Source organism: Panthera uncia, assembly GCF_023721935.1.
Source record: "Panthera uncia isolate 11264 chromosome C1 unlocalized genomic scaffold, Puncia_PCG_1.0 HiC_scaffold_4, whole genome shotgun sequence".
NCBI lineage: Eukaryota > Metazoa > Chordata > Mammalia > Carnivora > Felidae > Panthera > Panthera uncia.
Window position 1 is genome coordinate 21,831,647 of NW_026057585.1, and position 15,696 is coordinate 21,847,342.

Genomic DNA, 15,696 nt, shown 5'->3' on the forward strand with positions numbered 1-15,696 from the left:
ATCTATTCTTCAGTGCCTTTGAGAAGGATGGACCATAAGACAAGGGCCAACATCTCCCCATCTCCCATTTCCCCAGTTCCAGGATACTACCAGTCTATTCACTGCTCTGTGAGTTTGACTGTTTTCGATTCCGCATAGAGAGATCATGCAGTATTTGTCTTCCTGTGCCTGGCTTATTTCACTTAGCATCATGTCCTTCAGGTTCATCCATGTTGTCACAAATGGTAGGATGTCCTTTTCCTTTTTTTTTTTTTCCAGGAAGAGTAGTATTCCATTGTATATGTACTATATGTACCACACAGAGATTTAAGGTTCAGCAATGTGACTATAGTTCATAATACTGTATTGAATACTTAAAATTTATTAAGAGGGCAGGTAGATCTTAAATGTTCCCACCGCACACATACATACAAAATGGTAACTGTATGAGATAATGGATATATTAGTTAGCTTGATTGTGATGATTACTTAACAATGCATACATATATCAAAACATCAAGTTGTATACACTAAGTATATACATTTTTATTTACAAATTATACCTCAGTAAATCTGGGGGAAGGTGGGAAAGAGATGAGACAGTATCGATCGAAAAGGAAGACACTGTTTGGTTTTAATAATCAAATCTCTCTTTGTCAAAAGAGAAAAGGAATTCTAAATTCCAAAGCTACCTTTACATACCAAAAGCAAAATTTGAAGATCTGAGTATTATAAGACAGTAATAGAGAGAACATAGGATATAATGTAAGAGGTGTTATCGTCAACCTAGGTGAGGAGAAGGTGCATTTCTGGGCCTAGGAAGTGGGAAGATTGGAGGAGAGAAAGGACAGAATGGCAGATGTGATCATTTGGGTGAGTGCCCTTAGGTTAGAAAGCCTGAGAAGGAAATTGAATAGATAATAGATAACAGATTACAGTTAATAGATAACAGATAATAGAAACTCCAGAAAAGTTGAAGAAAAAAAAAATAGTTGGGCTTATACCTCATTTCTGGCTTAAAACTGGAAGAATTCAATCTCAATGCATCTCTAGAGCAGGTAGTGCAGGCAGCAGAAAAGATAGGCATCATGGAAACCAGAGTACCGTGTAACATAGCTGGGGAGGACAGATAACCCACCTGGGGCTAGAAAGCAGATGTGCTGGAGATACAGAGGATTTTTATAGCATGTGAGCCTCGATGGAACAAGTCAGTATGGGCTCACAAGGACATTAGCAATAGTTGTCATTAGAGCAACCTGTGGAGACCAAGTAGGAGATGCACAGGGCAGTGGGAACCAGCAAAGATGAAGAGGCCACTCTGTGGGACAGCCCTATGGCTGCTCTGAGATTGCCTCCCCACTTGGGCCACACAGTCCTGCAGCTGGAGTGCCATTTTGCTGGAAAGGGAAGAGTGAGAAGCTGAGAACAACTGAGGGTTTATTAAACATTCCTCCCTCCCCTATTTCATTCCTATTCAGTCTTGGATGGATGCTCATGATGAAGTTTAGGTCAGTGATGGAAAATAAGGTAGCTGTATGCTTTATACAATCTAGATTGTTGTATATAAAATTTATGGCTTCGATATACTACTGTTCATTGCAGTCCCCTATCGCAGCCCTGAAAGGTCTGAATTATGTGAACACAAATCTGTCTGCTGGAAAGTCTATGGCCTTTCCATTATCACATTACCTCCCATCACCATTCTGTTATATGCCCTGTCAGGCAGCTTCACATTGCTGCTTGGCAAATCTATGAATGTGGATAAGTATGGATGCAACAATAAGACTTTCAGGACATTGCACAGCTGGCTTAATAAATGAACCTAAAAGATGGTGTTCAATGTCCCTGTACACATTTGCTACTAAATCTCTGGTGGAGTGCCATGAAGTTCCACCTTTGATGCTGTCTTGTTAGCGATGATCTGTATGGAGCTAACGAGAAGCTCAGAGAAAGCACTAATATGATAGATGGCATCCTAAAAGTTCAAACTGGTCTTGACAGGGCAGAATGTAATTTTGCAAACAGTTAAGAAGTTTGATTTTTTGAGTAATCCCAGGAGTCCAAAATGAGGGGAACTTGCTAGGGCATCAGTCCATAAGATAGAATCACAAACGATTTAGTAAATCACAAACACTCTGACCAGTAGTGGTATATTGTTGTTAAAAAAGAAAAGCAAAAAAAAACCAATTCCTTTTTTAGATTGTACTAATCAAAATAGTCAAAATGTGGAAATCAGTTTGAAGATAATCCAGTCCTAACCTAATTGTGAAATATAGATCTACGAGAAAGACCGTAGGATGCAATCCAGAAAAGTTACAGTTGCACTCCAGGCTGATCAGAGTGGATATGCACTGGGGACTTAATTTTGGACTCTGCATTTTGGGAGGAGGACTATAATATGTCAAAAGCACTAGAAAGAATGTCATGTTGCTGAGGGATCTGGCCACAGAGTTATTTCCATACTGATGGGTGGAATTGAGGCCATTTAGTCTGAGAAAGAAGAGGCAAAGGATAAAGTAGGTGGCAACTACCTGCAAAGAAATAGTGGCTATCTTTAGACAGAAAACTTAGAAGAGAGGGAAAAATGGCAAAATGGCATATGGAAAAAGTGCAAGAAGCATAGAAACAAGAGAAGAAACCAAGTTCTCCACATGCTTGATCACAGTGACACCAAAAACCCAATTATGCCCATTCACCAGGCACTGCCTTCACCGTCACACAGCACGATAGGTCCTGGGCTTCCTGTGTTCTTCAGCCTCGCCCTGACTTCACCCCTACAGTTACTAGGCACTCACTGTGGGCCAAGCTCTGTGCTAAGAACTTTACCTATATGATGTCATTTACTCCTTTCAACTTTACTCCTAAAGTTCCTAAGAACTTTACCTATATGATGTCATTACTCCTTTCATATAGGTAAGAACTTTACCTATATGATGTCATTTACTGTGTGGTGATACTTTCACTAGCATTTACCTTTTGTACATAAGGAGACCAAGGCTTAAACAAGGCTTATCTACGTAAGTGGCAGAGATAGTAATTAAACCGCGTCCTATTGATTGCAAAACAGATGAGCTACTCACTAGGCCACAGTTCTCTCCTCCTCAGGATCAGTTTTACAAATCCCAGTACATTTTTTGATTCACACACTGAGCAGATATTGATTGAAAGTAGTAGTTTTCTTTTGACATCATGACAGATTACCACAAACTTAGTGAATTAACCCAAATTTATCATCTTAGAGTTCTGCTGTTCTGAAATCCAACATGGGTCTCACTGGGATAAAATCAAGGGTTCAGCCCAACTGCACCCCTTCAGGAGGCTCTAGGGGGGAATTCATTCTTTGATTTTTCCAGCTTCTAGGGTTTATCGGAATTCCTTAGCTTATGGCTCCCTTCCTCTGTTTCATAGGATTAGTGTGTGGGAACCTTCAGGGAGCTATATTTCTCTTATCATAGGTGCCTCCCTGCACCAGGTATGGCTCCAGGCAGTATGAAATAGACAAGAAGGAGAAAGACAATAGCAAGTAAACAAATACATGCACCAGACAATTTCAGCTAGTGATATGTACTTTCAGACTATATAAGAGTTCAGAAATTCACTTTTCCCCAAGCATGCCATTCATGCATTCATTCATACAATAATTTTGAATACGTACTATGTAGAAGGTGATCTATACATATCAGGCAGAATGGTGAATGGATGTAGGTTCCACCTAATGGAATATTCTAATGGAGGGAACAGATAAACATATATACATAGAAATGGATAACATGATTTCAGATAGTAAAAAATGCTATGATTGAAATACCCTTTTCTCCTTCCCCTGCACATTTGCACTTTCATTTTATTCATTCTTTTATTCAGAAAGTCCAGTAAGGCTTTATTGAGTGCTCACTGTGTGTCAGGCAAAGTGCTAACTTATCACAGTGTTTATAATGCAGAACCCAGATTTCACTTCTGTATCTTCACTCTAGTGAAGGAAACAACTAAAATGAATAAACACCATACATGGTGGTAAGTGTTCTGAGAAAGGACAGACAAGATTCTTGGAGAGCACATAGCAGGGGTATCACTGCTGTCCCCTGGGTCTAGGACACCTCCCCCCACCCCCACCTAACCCCCGCCACTTCCCCTTTACTGGGAACTCTCATACTCATCCTTCTGGATCTCACCATAGATGTCTCCTCTTGAAGTAACAGTTTCAGGTGTATAGGAAGTAGGTGCTTAACAAACACAAATGTTTGTCTGTTTTTATTTACTTATATAATAGTATCATTTTTAAAAATTTATTTATTTATTTTGAGAGAGAGAGAGAGAGAGAGAGAGAGAGAGAGAGAGAGAGAATATCCCAAGCAGGCTCCATGCTGTCAGTGCAGAGCCCAATGCAGGACTCAATCTTACAAACCATGAGATCCATGAGACCTGAGCCAAAATTAAAAGTCGGACACTCAACCCACTGAGCCACCCAGGTGCCCCTATAGTAGTCATTTTAATATTATATGGTACTTTCTCAACTTACCCAACAGATGGATGTTTATTATCCGAAGTGAGTCAATTCACATTACTGAATAACATGGGCATTATGATTACATTTTAGCAAAAGCAAACAAGCACAACCCCTCTATATGTGTGTGTAAGTTATTGTATCTATTTGTATAGGCAAAGAGAAAGGTGTAGAAGAATATATATCAGGCTGTTAGCAGAGAGCAAATGATCAGCTTTGGCTTCTGCATCTTTGTGCTAATAAATACTCATGGAATGGACGAACAAGGACTGCTAATAATGTTTAGATAATGGGGACACCTGTAAGGTAGTGAGCATCCACTGACCCTTAAGGACTGAGTGGATTTCCTCTTGCTCAAATCATAGTCTTCTGTTTGTGTTTTATTTTAGCTACATGTTGACATCTGGTTAACCTAGATGGTTTCATAAGTGAATTAAAGACCAAGAGAGCATAAATAATCAATTTCTGTACTGTATCCAACTTGCTTAATAGATTCTTATGGCATAACTTCCTCTTCTGCAAATTAGGAATAATAGACTTTCTGTAAGAATAACACAATTAGACTGGGTAAAAGGCATTTACATTCATAAAGTACCAAAGAGTTGTTGAGTAGAAGTGAAAACTCTCTAATTTTTCTTTTGTGACATCCATGCTGATTATGTGCCAGAAAAATCTATGTATTATAAAGCAATGCTATAATCCACCTTAAAGTTGAATGTGTTTGAACAAATGTCACCTTTTCCCATAACTTTTAAAATGCAATCTTTTTCCGTTCTGAGTCTGGACATTAAGTGGGAATCTGTGGAGGAAGAGCCAAATTCCCAGGCTATTCCTCATAAAGGAGCTTTTTCGTGAGTTTGCGTAGTGGCTAGACTATATCTTTGGACTTCCTATAACCAATGCTGAGTCATTAGAGCAGTTAGAGCAAACACTCAAAAGAGACTTCAGAGAGGCATCACCCAAGCTTATAGATTACTATAAGTGTACACAACTTGGACAAGTATCTGAGATGGCCTTTGAGGATGAAGGGGAAGACAAATGCTTTCCAAAACCATATAGATTCTGTAGATTTTCCATACACACCATAGTTACATTACTTTTTTTTTTTTAACGTTTATTTATTTATTTTGAGGAAGAAAGAGAACATGAGTGGGGGAGGGGACAGAGAGAGAGAGAGAGAGAGAGAGAGAGAGAGGGACAGAGAATCCCAAGCAGGTTCTGCTCTGTCACCATGGAGCCTGATGTGGGGCTCTCCCACAAACTGTGAGATCATGACCTGAGCCCAAGAGTCCGATGCTTAACCAACTGAGCCACCCAGGCACCCCTACATTACTTCTTATTTCTCCCTAATAGCAGAGTATAGATGTAACCTCACCTTATGATACGAAAGCAGCCTCCTTTCTCCTATCTTTGACTTCACCTCTGTTGCATTCACTTATACTCAGCTTATGTCCATTGGCCATTTCCTCCATGCAAGAAATCAGTAAAGAAAGAAGACAGAGAGACTAAGAGGTGCCTTATTTCTCATTTACATTCTCTGTTCTCAACAGTGCCACCCCAGTAGTCAGATTGTGTTTTCTTCAGTATAAGCTTTATCTTGATTCAATTTTTTTCATCTATAACATGAAGGAAATGATGAGATATGACTTATATTGCTGTTTCAAGAATTTAATAAGGTAATTAATGTAAAATACTTAGAACATTGCAACAGGGATCACTCATTAAATCAAAGCTACAATGATTATTAGCAATATTAGTACTGATCAATTGTCATTCCACCTTATTTTGTCTTAGTAAGGATAGGGTATGTTTAGAGTTCTGACAAATGTGAAGAAATGCAAAAGAAATAATTAATTAGCCGTATAGCTATGTTAAGGAAAATCTCACGAGCAGCCCAAATTTCACTCCCTATTTGTGTGCACTAGTCAAATAAGGAATTATTCCATTAGATGCATCACTGGAAACCTGAAGTAGTGTGATATCCCTGCCTTGTTATTTGTGTGGGCAGAACTCTTTAATACCTTCTCTCGGGATGGCAGAGTATCATTTTCTGTTTCTTGTCTCTTCTTGTTTCCGTCTCATGTATACTTATCTTTCGTAACTGAAATTATTCAGCTCTTCCAAGCACAGGCTTAGAATATACAGACCTAAGGTTGCAAGGCCAAGATGAAACAATTCAGCTTCCCACCCTCCTCTGTCCCCCCCCCCCCCCCCCCCCCCCAGAATATTGGGACCTGAGAGCCACTGCAAAGGGCTAGAACTTGGATAGATAGAAGCCTTGTATCACATGGGCTGTTTAAATATTCATGCAGCCTCTTCTGGCAGCTAACAGGGCTGCAAACTTTGCCCAGAAAAAAAAAAAGGCGGGGGGGGGGGGGGGGGAGATAATTACTGGATTTCATAGCATTCTGAAATGGCTGCTGTGAAGTAAAAACTTAAGCGCTGATGTTTGGTTTAATCTCTCAGGCAAGTGTATTTTTTTTATTCAACACAGAACAATAGGCAAGTGATTAAATGCATCTCTAAGTATTTTTTCTGAGTATATCATCAGTGTTAGATACCCACTGACATCAACAACATAACAATGTATTGTACTGTAAAAGCTACCTCCTTTATAATTACTTTACTAATGACTTGATGTATCAACTGACACACTTCCCGTGCAGTCAACAGCTTTGCTTATGTAGTAACACAAGGTTTAAATTATCAGCAATTGAGCTATACAATAAATAAGAATGAAAGAAAGACAAAATCATTCTTGAGTGTGGTGACTTTTGCAACTTGAGGACATTTCATTTAGTTCAGTCAATTGGCACTATATGCTCTTCATTAGCATATGTGAAGACACCAAAAACGCAGGTATCTATTAATTGTTTTGTTTGTTTTAAGGAGACATTTCCCCGGTTGTAATTAACTTTCTTTCTTGTCCTAATTCTGGCTGATAAAATTTAATTAAAACAAAGTAATTCCACAATTTCTAATAACAACATAAGAGCAAACACTGGCCGTGCACTGAGCCTCAAATTCCTTCTTCAACGTACTGTCTAGACATTTAGTGAAAATCAACCTTATTTTATTTTTTATAGCTACCTTCACAAGTTCTGAATTATCAATTATGCATCATCCCAATACAGCATACAAAAATGTAAGCATTAAAAACACTTGTTCATCAGTTTGTCCCTTCTAACAGTAGTGATCTAAGATGTAAATTCAGATAAAACAATAGTTACATTAATCATTAAATATTAATAGTTTAATAGGTACATTGAAAATTTTAAAAAATCACTTGGAATATGAGTGTTGAGTGTTTCTAGATGATTAATATTACATAAGAATTGACCATTAGTAAATATCAGGTAAGTAAAATGAAATAATCACCATTCCTTTTTTTTTTTTTTTTTTTTAATATTTTTTTTCAACGTTTTTTATTTATTTTTGGGACAGAGAGAGACAGAGCATGAACGGGGGAGGGGCAGAGAGAGAGGGAAACACAGAATCGGAAACAGGCTCCAGGCTCCGAGCCATCAGCCCAGAGCCTGACGCGGGGCTCGAACTCACAGACCGCGAGATCGTGACCTGGCTGAAGTCGGACGCTTAACCGACTGCGCCACCCAGGCGCCCCTCCTTTTTTTAAAAATATTTTTTAACATTTATTTATTTCTTGAGAGACAGAGAAACAGAGTGTGAGTAGGGGAGGGGCAGAGAGAGAGAGGGAGACACAGAATCCGATGCAGGCTCCAGGCTCTGAACTGACAGCACAGAGTCCGACATGGGTCTTGAACTCACAGACCGTGAGATCATGACCTGAGCCGAAATCAGATACTTAACCGACTGAACCACTCAGGCGCCCCGGCCATTCCTTTTTTATTTTTTTTATTTTTTTTAAATTTTTTTTATTTTTAAGAGAGAAAAAGAGACAGAGTATGAGTGGGGGAGGGGCAGAGAGAGAGAGATAGGGAGAATCTGAAGCAGGCTCCAGTCTCTGAGCTGTCAGCACAGAGCCCAGCACAGGGCTTGAACTCATGAACTGCAAGGTATGACCTAAGCCGAAGTCAGATGCTTAACCAACTGAGCCACCCAAGCACCCCAAATAATCGCCATTCTTAAGTTTTACTTCTGTGAAACTTCCTTCAAAAAATTCATAAACTGTAGTTAATTATTTGGACCATGTAGGCCTAGATATGTCTGTAAATATATATGTGTACATAAACATATATCAGATGTATATCATAAAAAGACCTTCATGAAAAGCTATGTTTTTCATTTAATGTTTCAGATGTACATCACCAACACAATCAAAGCCAAAGGAACAAGACTTGCTAAGCCCGTTTTATGTTTGGGCTTAATGTGTTTGGCCTTTCTTACTGGACTCAACAGAGTAGCAGAATATCGAAATCATTGGTCCGATGTGATAGCAGGCTTTCTGGTTGGAATATCTATAGCAGTATTTCTGGTAAGTAGAAATTTATTTGGATTTCATTGCATTTTTAAGGAACCTTCTATAATCATCTACGACAATACCAGTGTGAATCACCGGGTTTGTCTAAATGTGGTAGGTCAAATTATAATATGTACATTTGAAGTCATTCATTTCTTCCTGCTCCCTCATTTGTCCTGCCTAAAGTCAAATTTGGAGATGAAAAATATATAAATTCTACACCTAAAGGTGAACAAAATATTTTCATATAAAATGGAATGGGGCTAAAATGCTCAGTCCTCCTTGGGTACTTTTTAAGATTGGATTGCTTGGATATTTTAAAATTTCCTCAGGCCACTTTTCATCCCGGAGTATCTAGAGCATCCCAAAGTGCCCCCAGGGTCCCAGCACAGTCTTCTTGAACTGCCATGTCAGAGCACTTGGTAACAGGTAAACCTTGTTTGAGAGATGAATTGGTTCCCTTCAGTAACTAGAAGTCCATGGGTGGTTTCCAAAACAATACCATCTCAAGCCAGATTTTGTCAACTAGTGAAGAGACTATGTAGTGATTTCTAATGAAATAAGCACGCCATCTCTACTACTATTATAAAATCTCCTTGGAATATGACTATAGGTTTTGGTTGTTGGAAAATACATTTTAGTCCGGCTTTGGAAATAACTAATCCATTATAAGTATGAGTGTATAACATTTAACTCAGAGGGAAAATGTGTAGACTATAAATCAAAACATATTTTGGCATTGATGCATTATAATAGAAAAAAAACCCACTTTATTTCCATTTTGATTACATTTAAATTGCTTCTCGCGCTTAACTTCTCTTCTTCAGCTCCTTTCCCTAGTTTAGAACCAGTAAGCAAAAACTTGTATGAACCTTTCCAGCTAACAATTTTGTGTGCCAGGCATTTTAAGCAGTTCTTTTCTGTAGAACCTCCTGTGGTTAGAGTGGTGAGTATGACCTCATCTCTGCCCCACACTCTGTGCTACTTCTCTTCCTGATGTCACCCCCGCTGGTTCCCCAGGTACCTGGGAGACTCAGGCCCACCCCAGTGTCTCTTTCAGAGATATCCTATAGCCTCAGGAAAACTGGGGCCCAGACTTGGTCCAGAGCCTTTTCCTTGCTTTCACTCACCACAGTTTGAAACAGATTGAAACATTTAAAACAAAATAAAACCAGACCAACACCTTACATAAATCCTATGAAAAGAAATAACCAAACATCAAAATTTCAAAACACTAGTGTCACATGTAACTGCATTTCAGCCTCATGGGTCCAGAGAATCTTCACTGGCATCTTATCAATCTTCCTGTTTTATCTTCCTGTGGCTGTTGCCAACTTCCCTTTACTTCCAGTGACTATATTAACACCTTGCAAGACCAAATCTAGAACCCTAGTCATTTCCTCATCTGAGAAGCATGTGATGAACGAGTTGGACTGTGGATCCCCTTGGGCTCAAAACCCGCCTACTGCACATATTTAGAGTGTTCCATAATGGCCCTTCAGACATCCCCATACACCTAGACAATGAACTTATGAAAAGGTCATGTGAAAATAATGCTTTAACTGTAGTAACTAAAAAACATTTGTTCCTTCATGCACAACCACTTCTGAGTGTGTCTACAGGTGTGAAGTCCTGTGCTAAGAACTGGGGGTGCAAGGAGGCTCAGATAAACACGATCTATTTCCTGTGGGAGTTACAGTCTGGTTCAGGGGTCAGACAGTAATAAGTTATTCCATCAAATATTCCCTTCCTCTTTTCCTTCATAGCATAAACATTTACTGAACCCTTGTTATAATGCAGGCACTGTGCTTGATGCTGGGGATAAGTACATGAGAAATTTAGAGCCCATGTACTTAAAGAGATCACAATTGGGTGGAACAAGATAGACACAGAAGGTTTTATAGAGGGTTAAATGTAATGACATCAGTGTGTATACTCGAGAGATCTCTTTTGGGATTAGGGATAGTTAGAAAAGGGAGGTGACACATACACTTGAAAGGTCTGTGGGGCATCTGGGTGGCTCAGTCAGTTAAGCATCCAGCTCTTGATTTCGGCTCAGGTCATGATCTTGTGGTTCGTGGGATCAAGTCCCGAGTCTTGATGCTTGGCATTTTTTCTCTAGCTCTCTCTGCCCTCCAACCCTCGCTTTACATGTGCACACACATGCATGTTCTTTCTCTCAAAATAAAGAAATAAACACTTTTTAAAAAAGAAAGCTTTGTAAAGTAGAGAGGTCTAAACGATGGCATAAGGAATGATGGGCAAAAAGCACAGTGCATAGAAGCAATATAAAATGCTTCATAAAAGAGGCATTTATGGAGCTATTAGTCAGTTGTAGGCCTGGGCACAGCATGCACATGAGAGGAGGTGGCATCCTGGAGTGGCACCAATTGTCCAGTGTCAGTGACAAGAGTGGGAAATACAAAAACACCGGGTGAATGTCCTGAATGGCCTTGTAGGTTAGAATAAGCTGGGCTTTTTTATTTTTTATTTTTTATTTTTAATGTAGGTGATTTGAGAACCACTGTCAGAATTCAGGTAAATTAAAGCTGGTTGAATCGCAGCTTCTTTTTTTTATTCAGTTTGTGCCTTTAAGCAATTTACTGAACCTTTCTGAGCCTCAGGTTCTTCCTCTGTAGTTTTTTAATGTTTATTTATTTATTTTGAGAGAGAGAGAGAGAGAGAGAGAGAGAGAGAGTGCACGATCAGGGGAAGGGCAGAGAGAGAGGGAGAGAGAGAGAAAGAATCCCAAGAAGGCTCCGTGCTGCTAGCACAGAGCCTGACACAGGGCCTGAAATCACGAACTGTGAGATCATGACTTGAGCCGAAACCAAGGGTTGGACGCTTTACGGATTGAGCCACTCAGGCATCCCTCTTCCTCTTTAAATGAGGCCAGTGAAAGCCTCCTTAAAGCTTATGAGGATTTAAAACTTTAAATAAAATAGTATATGTTCAACGAATGGCTACACGAATGACTGACATTAGTTCCATCAATGATAGTTTGCTTCTTTTCAGCTTCTTTTACTCTATGATACAATTTGTGCCTTGAAAATAGGTTTGCTGGAAAGTGAAACTCCAGGTGAGGATAGAGGAGGTAAATTGTACAGAACCAGGGAAATAAGATGGCACAAATCGGGCCTGTGTGAGCACAGAGAAAAGGGAGGGTATCTGAGAGGTTTGTGGAGGTGGAAGGTTTGGAGTTCGATGGCACACTAGAGAGGATGGAGGCGAAGAAGAGGGAGCAATCCGTGATGATTCCTGAGCTTCTCATTTAGGCAAGTAGAACGTTTATTCTGAGCAGCATCTACAGCTCTGGCCTTCAATGTCCTGGGGTGTCTCCAGTTTTCTTGCAGTGTGTGCAGAACTCTGAAAGTATTCCAGAATAAACGAACACTAACGTACTCCAAGCCTCTGTGTTTCAGTTAAAAGCATCCACATCCCCCAGTCACCCAGACCCAATGTCTAGCATCTGCCTTGACTCATTCTTCTCGTTCATTCCCCACGCCCGGTGATTCATCTGGTTTCAGTTTATTTCTTACAAAATACCTCCTCCACATCTTATTTCTTGGCCATTCTGACCATAACCTCTCAATTTTCAAGATCAGCACTTTACCCCTCCTCTGTCTCTCGGTTCCTAGCTGCCTCACTTCAGACTCCCCTCCAAATACCTCCCATTCTGCTTCTCTCCTTATTAGAACATAATCTGTTGCTAGTAACAAGACAAAAAACAAAACAAAACAAAACAAAACATTCCTGCTGTGCTCTTCCCAGCCAAGTTTATTTTCCCTCCTTCATATCCACTCAGTTTTCTTTGCATCACAGAAGGTTCTGTCAAGTCTGTGTTTGCCTCAGCAAGAATGCCCATTCCTCTGTATCAATTTTATTTTTTTAAAGTTCATTTATTATTTATTTTGAGAGAGAGAGAAAGTGAGTGGGGGGGGAGAGAGAGAGAGAGAGAGAGAGAGAGAGAGAGAGAATCCTAAGGAGGCTCCACACTGTCAGCAGAGAGCCTCATGTGGGGCTCCAACTCACAAACCATGAGATCATGCCCATGGCCAAAGTTGGACACTTAACCAACTGAACAAACCTGGTGCCCCTCCTCTGTATATTTTGGAGAGCAAAACAGAGTTCTGGGAGTCATGTGAACCTAGGTTTGAATCCTGCTTTTGCCACCTGCTATGTGTGTGACCTTGAACAGGTCACACTTTAGCTCCTCATTTTTTCTAACATAGTGGGGTCTCCCTGAACTGTATTTAAAATGTCTTTCCCTCCCCAAGGAATCCCTTCCTCATTCCCTATTCACTTTTCTCCATAGCATGTTCCAACTTTTATATACCCTATACAGTATTTTTGTTTTTGTGGGTTTTTTGCTGTCAAGCTTACTAGAATGTAAGCTGTGCATGAAGAAGGCATTTATTTATTTTCTTCTCTGTGTATTTCCAGTAGCCAGTACAGGGTCTGGTATATAGGGGTTTCTCAGGAAATATTTGATGGATGAATAAATGAATGGGGAACTGTTTTATTATCTCCCACATCTCTTTTGAGGGTTAAGTGAAATCCCATATGTCAGAAGTGCAGTGAAGCGTGTGGTGCAGAGAAAAAGATGCTGGTTATCATAGCCCTCACCTTTTTTTTCTTTAAAGGTTTGATTTATTTTTGAGAGAGAGAGAGAGCTTGAGCGGGAGAGGGGCAGAGAGAGAGGGAAGCAGAGGATCCGAAGTGGGCTCTGTGCTGACATCAGGGAGCCCAATGTGGGAGAACTGTGGGATCATGAGCTGTGAAATCATGACCTGGGCTGAAGTCATATGCTCAACCAACTGAGACACCCAGGTGCCTTGGTCCTCACCTTTGATGACTATTCAAATCCTTTTTGCACTTGAGATTTTTCTTAAACAAGGGCCAACTTGCCCAGAAAGTGTCCCTGACTACCCAGTTCTCCCATTTTTCCTGAATTTCCACTGTACTCAAAATCTGGCCTGTTACATTTTAACAAGGAATAATAATCTGTCCTGCTTATCACTCTCTTCCCGTGTGCATTTTCTTTAAAGTTAAAGAATAGAATCCCTATGCTTAAGAAAATACAAAACAAATACTAGCTGAACAAAAATTGTAGATTGGTTAATATTCTTTTATACAAATGTATGCTTCAGAGTGCTTTCAAAAACGAGGGATTGCATCAAGTCATGTAGTTCAAGTTACTGAGCCATAGAACTATGTGTAATGTAGTAATAACAATAAGAGTTATTTGAGTAGTCTTTATTATATTAATTCAATTATTCCTCACAACAGCACATTGAGATGTGAGTATTGTTGTCCCCATTTTTCAGGTAGAAGAAGAAGTCTAGTTTTATTGAGTTGCTTGCCCAGGCTCACAGAGTGACTAAATCAGAGAGCCCAGGATTAAGGCTCAGCCCTATTTGACCCCCGGAGACCATGCACTTCACCCCATGCAATAAATGTTTTACTTGCCACAAGGGAAGAGGGAAAATGACCACAAATGGATCAGATTAATTTATTAAAACTACCGGAAAAAGAAAACAAAACTATATGTGTAGTGGTGACTTATTAGTGTCATTTTTGTAGAACAGGGTAGAATTATAGAAGCCACTAATGTAAAAATAAAATGCTTCAGGGGAATGTCACTTTAAATTATATAGGAATATCAGAAAATGTGAGAATTTTTGGCCTAGACACTTGCTCATTCATTAGTCTATTCATTCACTGTGGCACTGGGAATACAATGGTGAGCAAAAAAAGAGAGACAGCATCTCTGCTTTCATAGAGCTTACCACCTTAGAAGAGATCCATGTCAACCAATGTGTTATATGCTAACAGCTGTATAATTTCATTAGGAATAGGTGCTTTGATGAAAAGCATCAGAGATTGATGTGATCAAACAGACAAAAACAACCTGGGGTCAGAGAAAACTAGTGAAGAAGTGATACTGAGATGAGATACCACAGATGAGTAGGATACGGTGCCTAAAGAGTGTGGAGATGAGTATTCCAACCAAAATGCAGTTAAAGGGAACAGAAGGTGTTTGGGAAGTGCAACAAAGGAAGGCTGCAAGGTGGGCAGGGTTTATTTACACTCTAAGAGAAATGGGGGGCCAGCCACAATGGTTTTAAGGAGGGTGACATGATCCAATTTGCATTTTGGAAAGAGCATTCTTATGCCACTCTAAAAATGGATTGGAGGGAGCCAAGATTGGATTTAGGGAGACTTTAGAAAGCTATGCTGGAATCCAGGAAAGTGGTGGTGATTGCTTAGTTTTTGGAGTTGGTGATGGAGGTAGAACAAAGCAGATACAAGAAATCAGAATTTTTAGGAAGGAAAATTGAGGAAATTGAGTAAAGGGTTGTGTGTAGGACCTGTAAAGGGTAAATCTAAGTTTTCAGCCTTGTGCAGTTAAGGAAGTAGACATGTGGGGGTGGTTTTCCTGAAAAGATCCAGAAAAAAATCAAGCTTTAGGGTAGGGTAAGAATATGGTTAAGTGTCTGACTCTCGATTTCAGCTCAGGTTGTGATCTCGCGGTTTTGTGAGTTCAAGCCCCACATCGGGCTCAGTGCGGGCAGCGCAGAGCCTGCTTGGGATTCTCTCTCTCCCTCTCTCTCCACCCCCACTGTTTCTGTCTCTCTCGAAAGAAAGAAAGAAGGAAAGAAAGAAAGAAAGAAAGAAAGAAAGAAAGAAAGAAAGAAAGAAAGGCGGGCAGATCTTGGGTTTCATTTTGAACATTTGCTGAATGTTTCATACCTTTGACAACCAAAAGAATGGA

The 15,696-nt window shown here is 39.8% G+C and overlaps 1 protein-coding gene across 1 annotated transcript in view; it reads left to right on the forward strand.

Annotated features, from left to right (window-relative positions):
• Positions 1-15,696, forward strand: part of PLPPR5 (phospholipid phosphatase related 5) — a 123,337-nt gene that overhangs the window by 75,015 nt on the left and 32,626 nt on the right. The window contains exon 4 of the mRNA XM_049616751.1: positions 8,760-8,936. Coding sequence (XP_049472708.1) covers positions 8,760-8,936 — 177 coding nt within the window. The remainder of the gene's footprint in view (positions 1-8,759; positions 8,937-15,696) is intronic.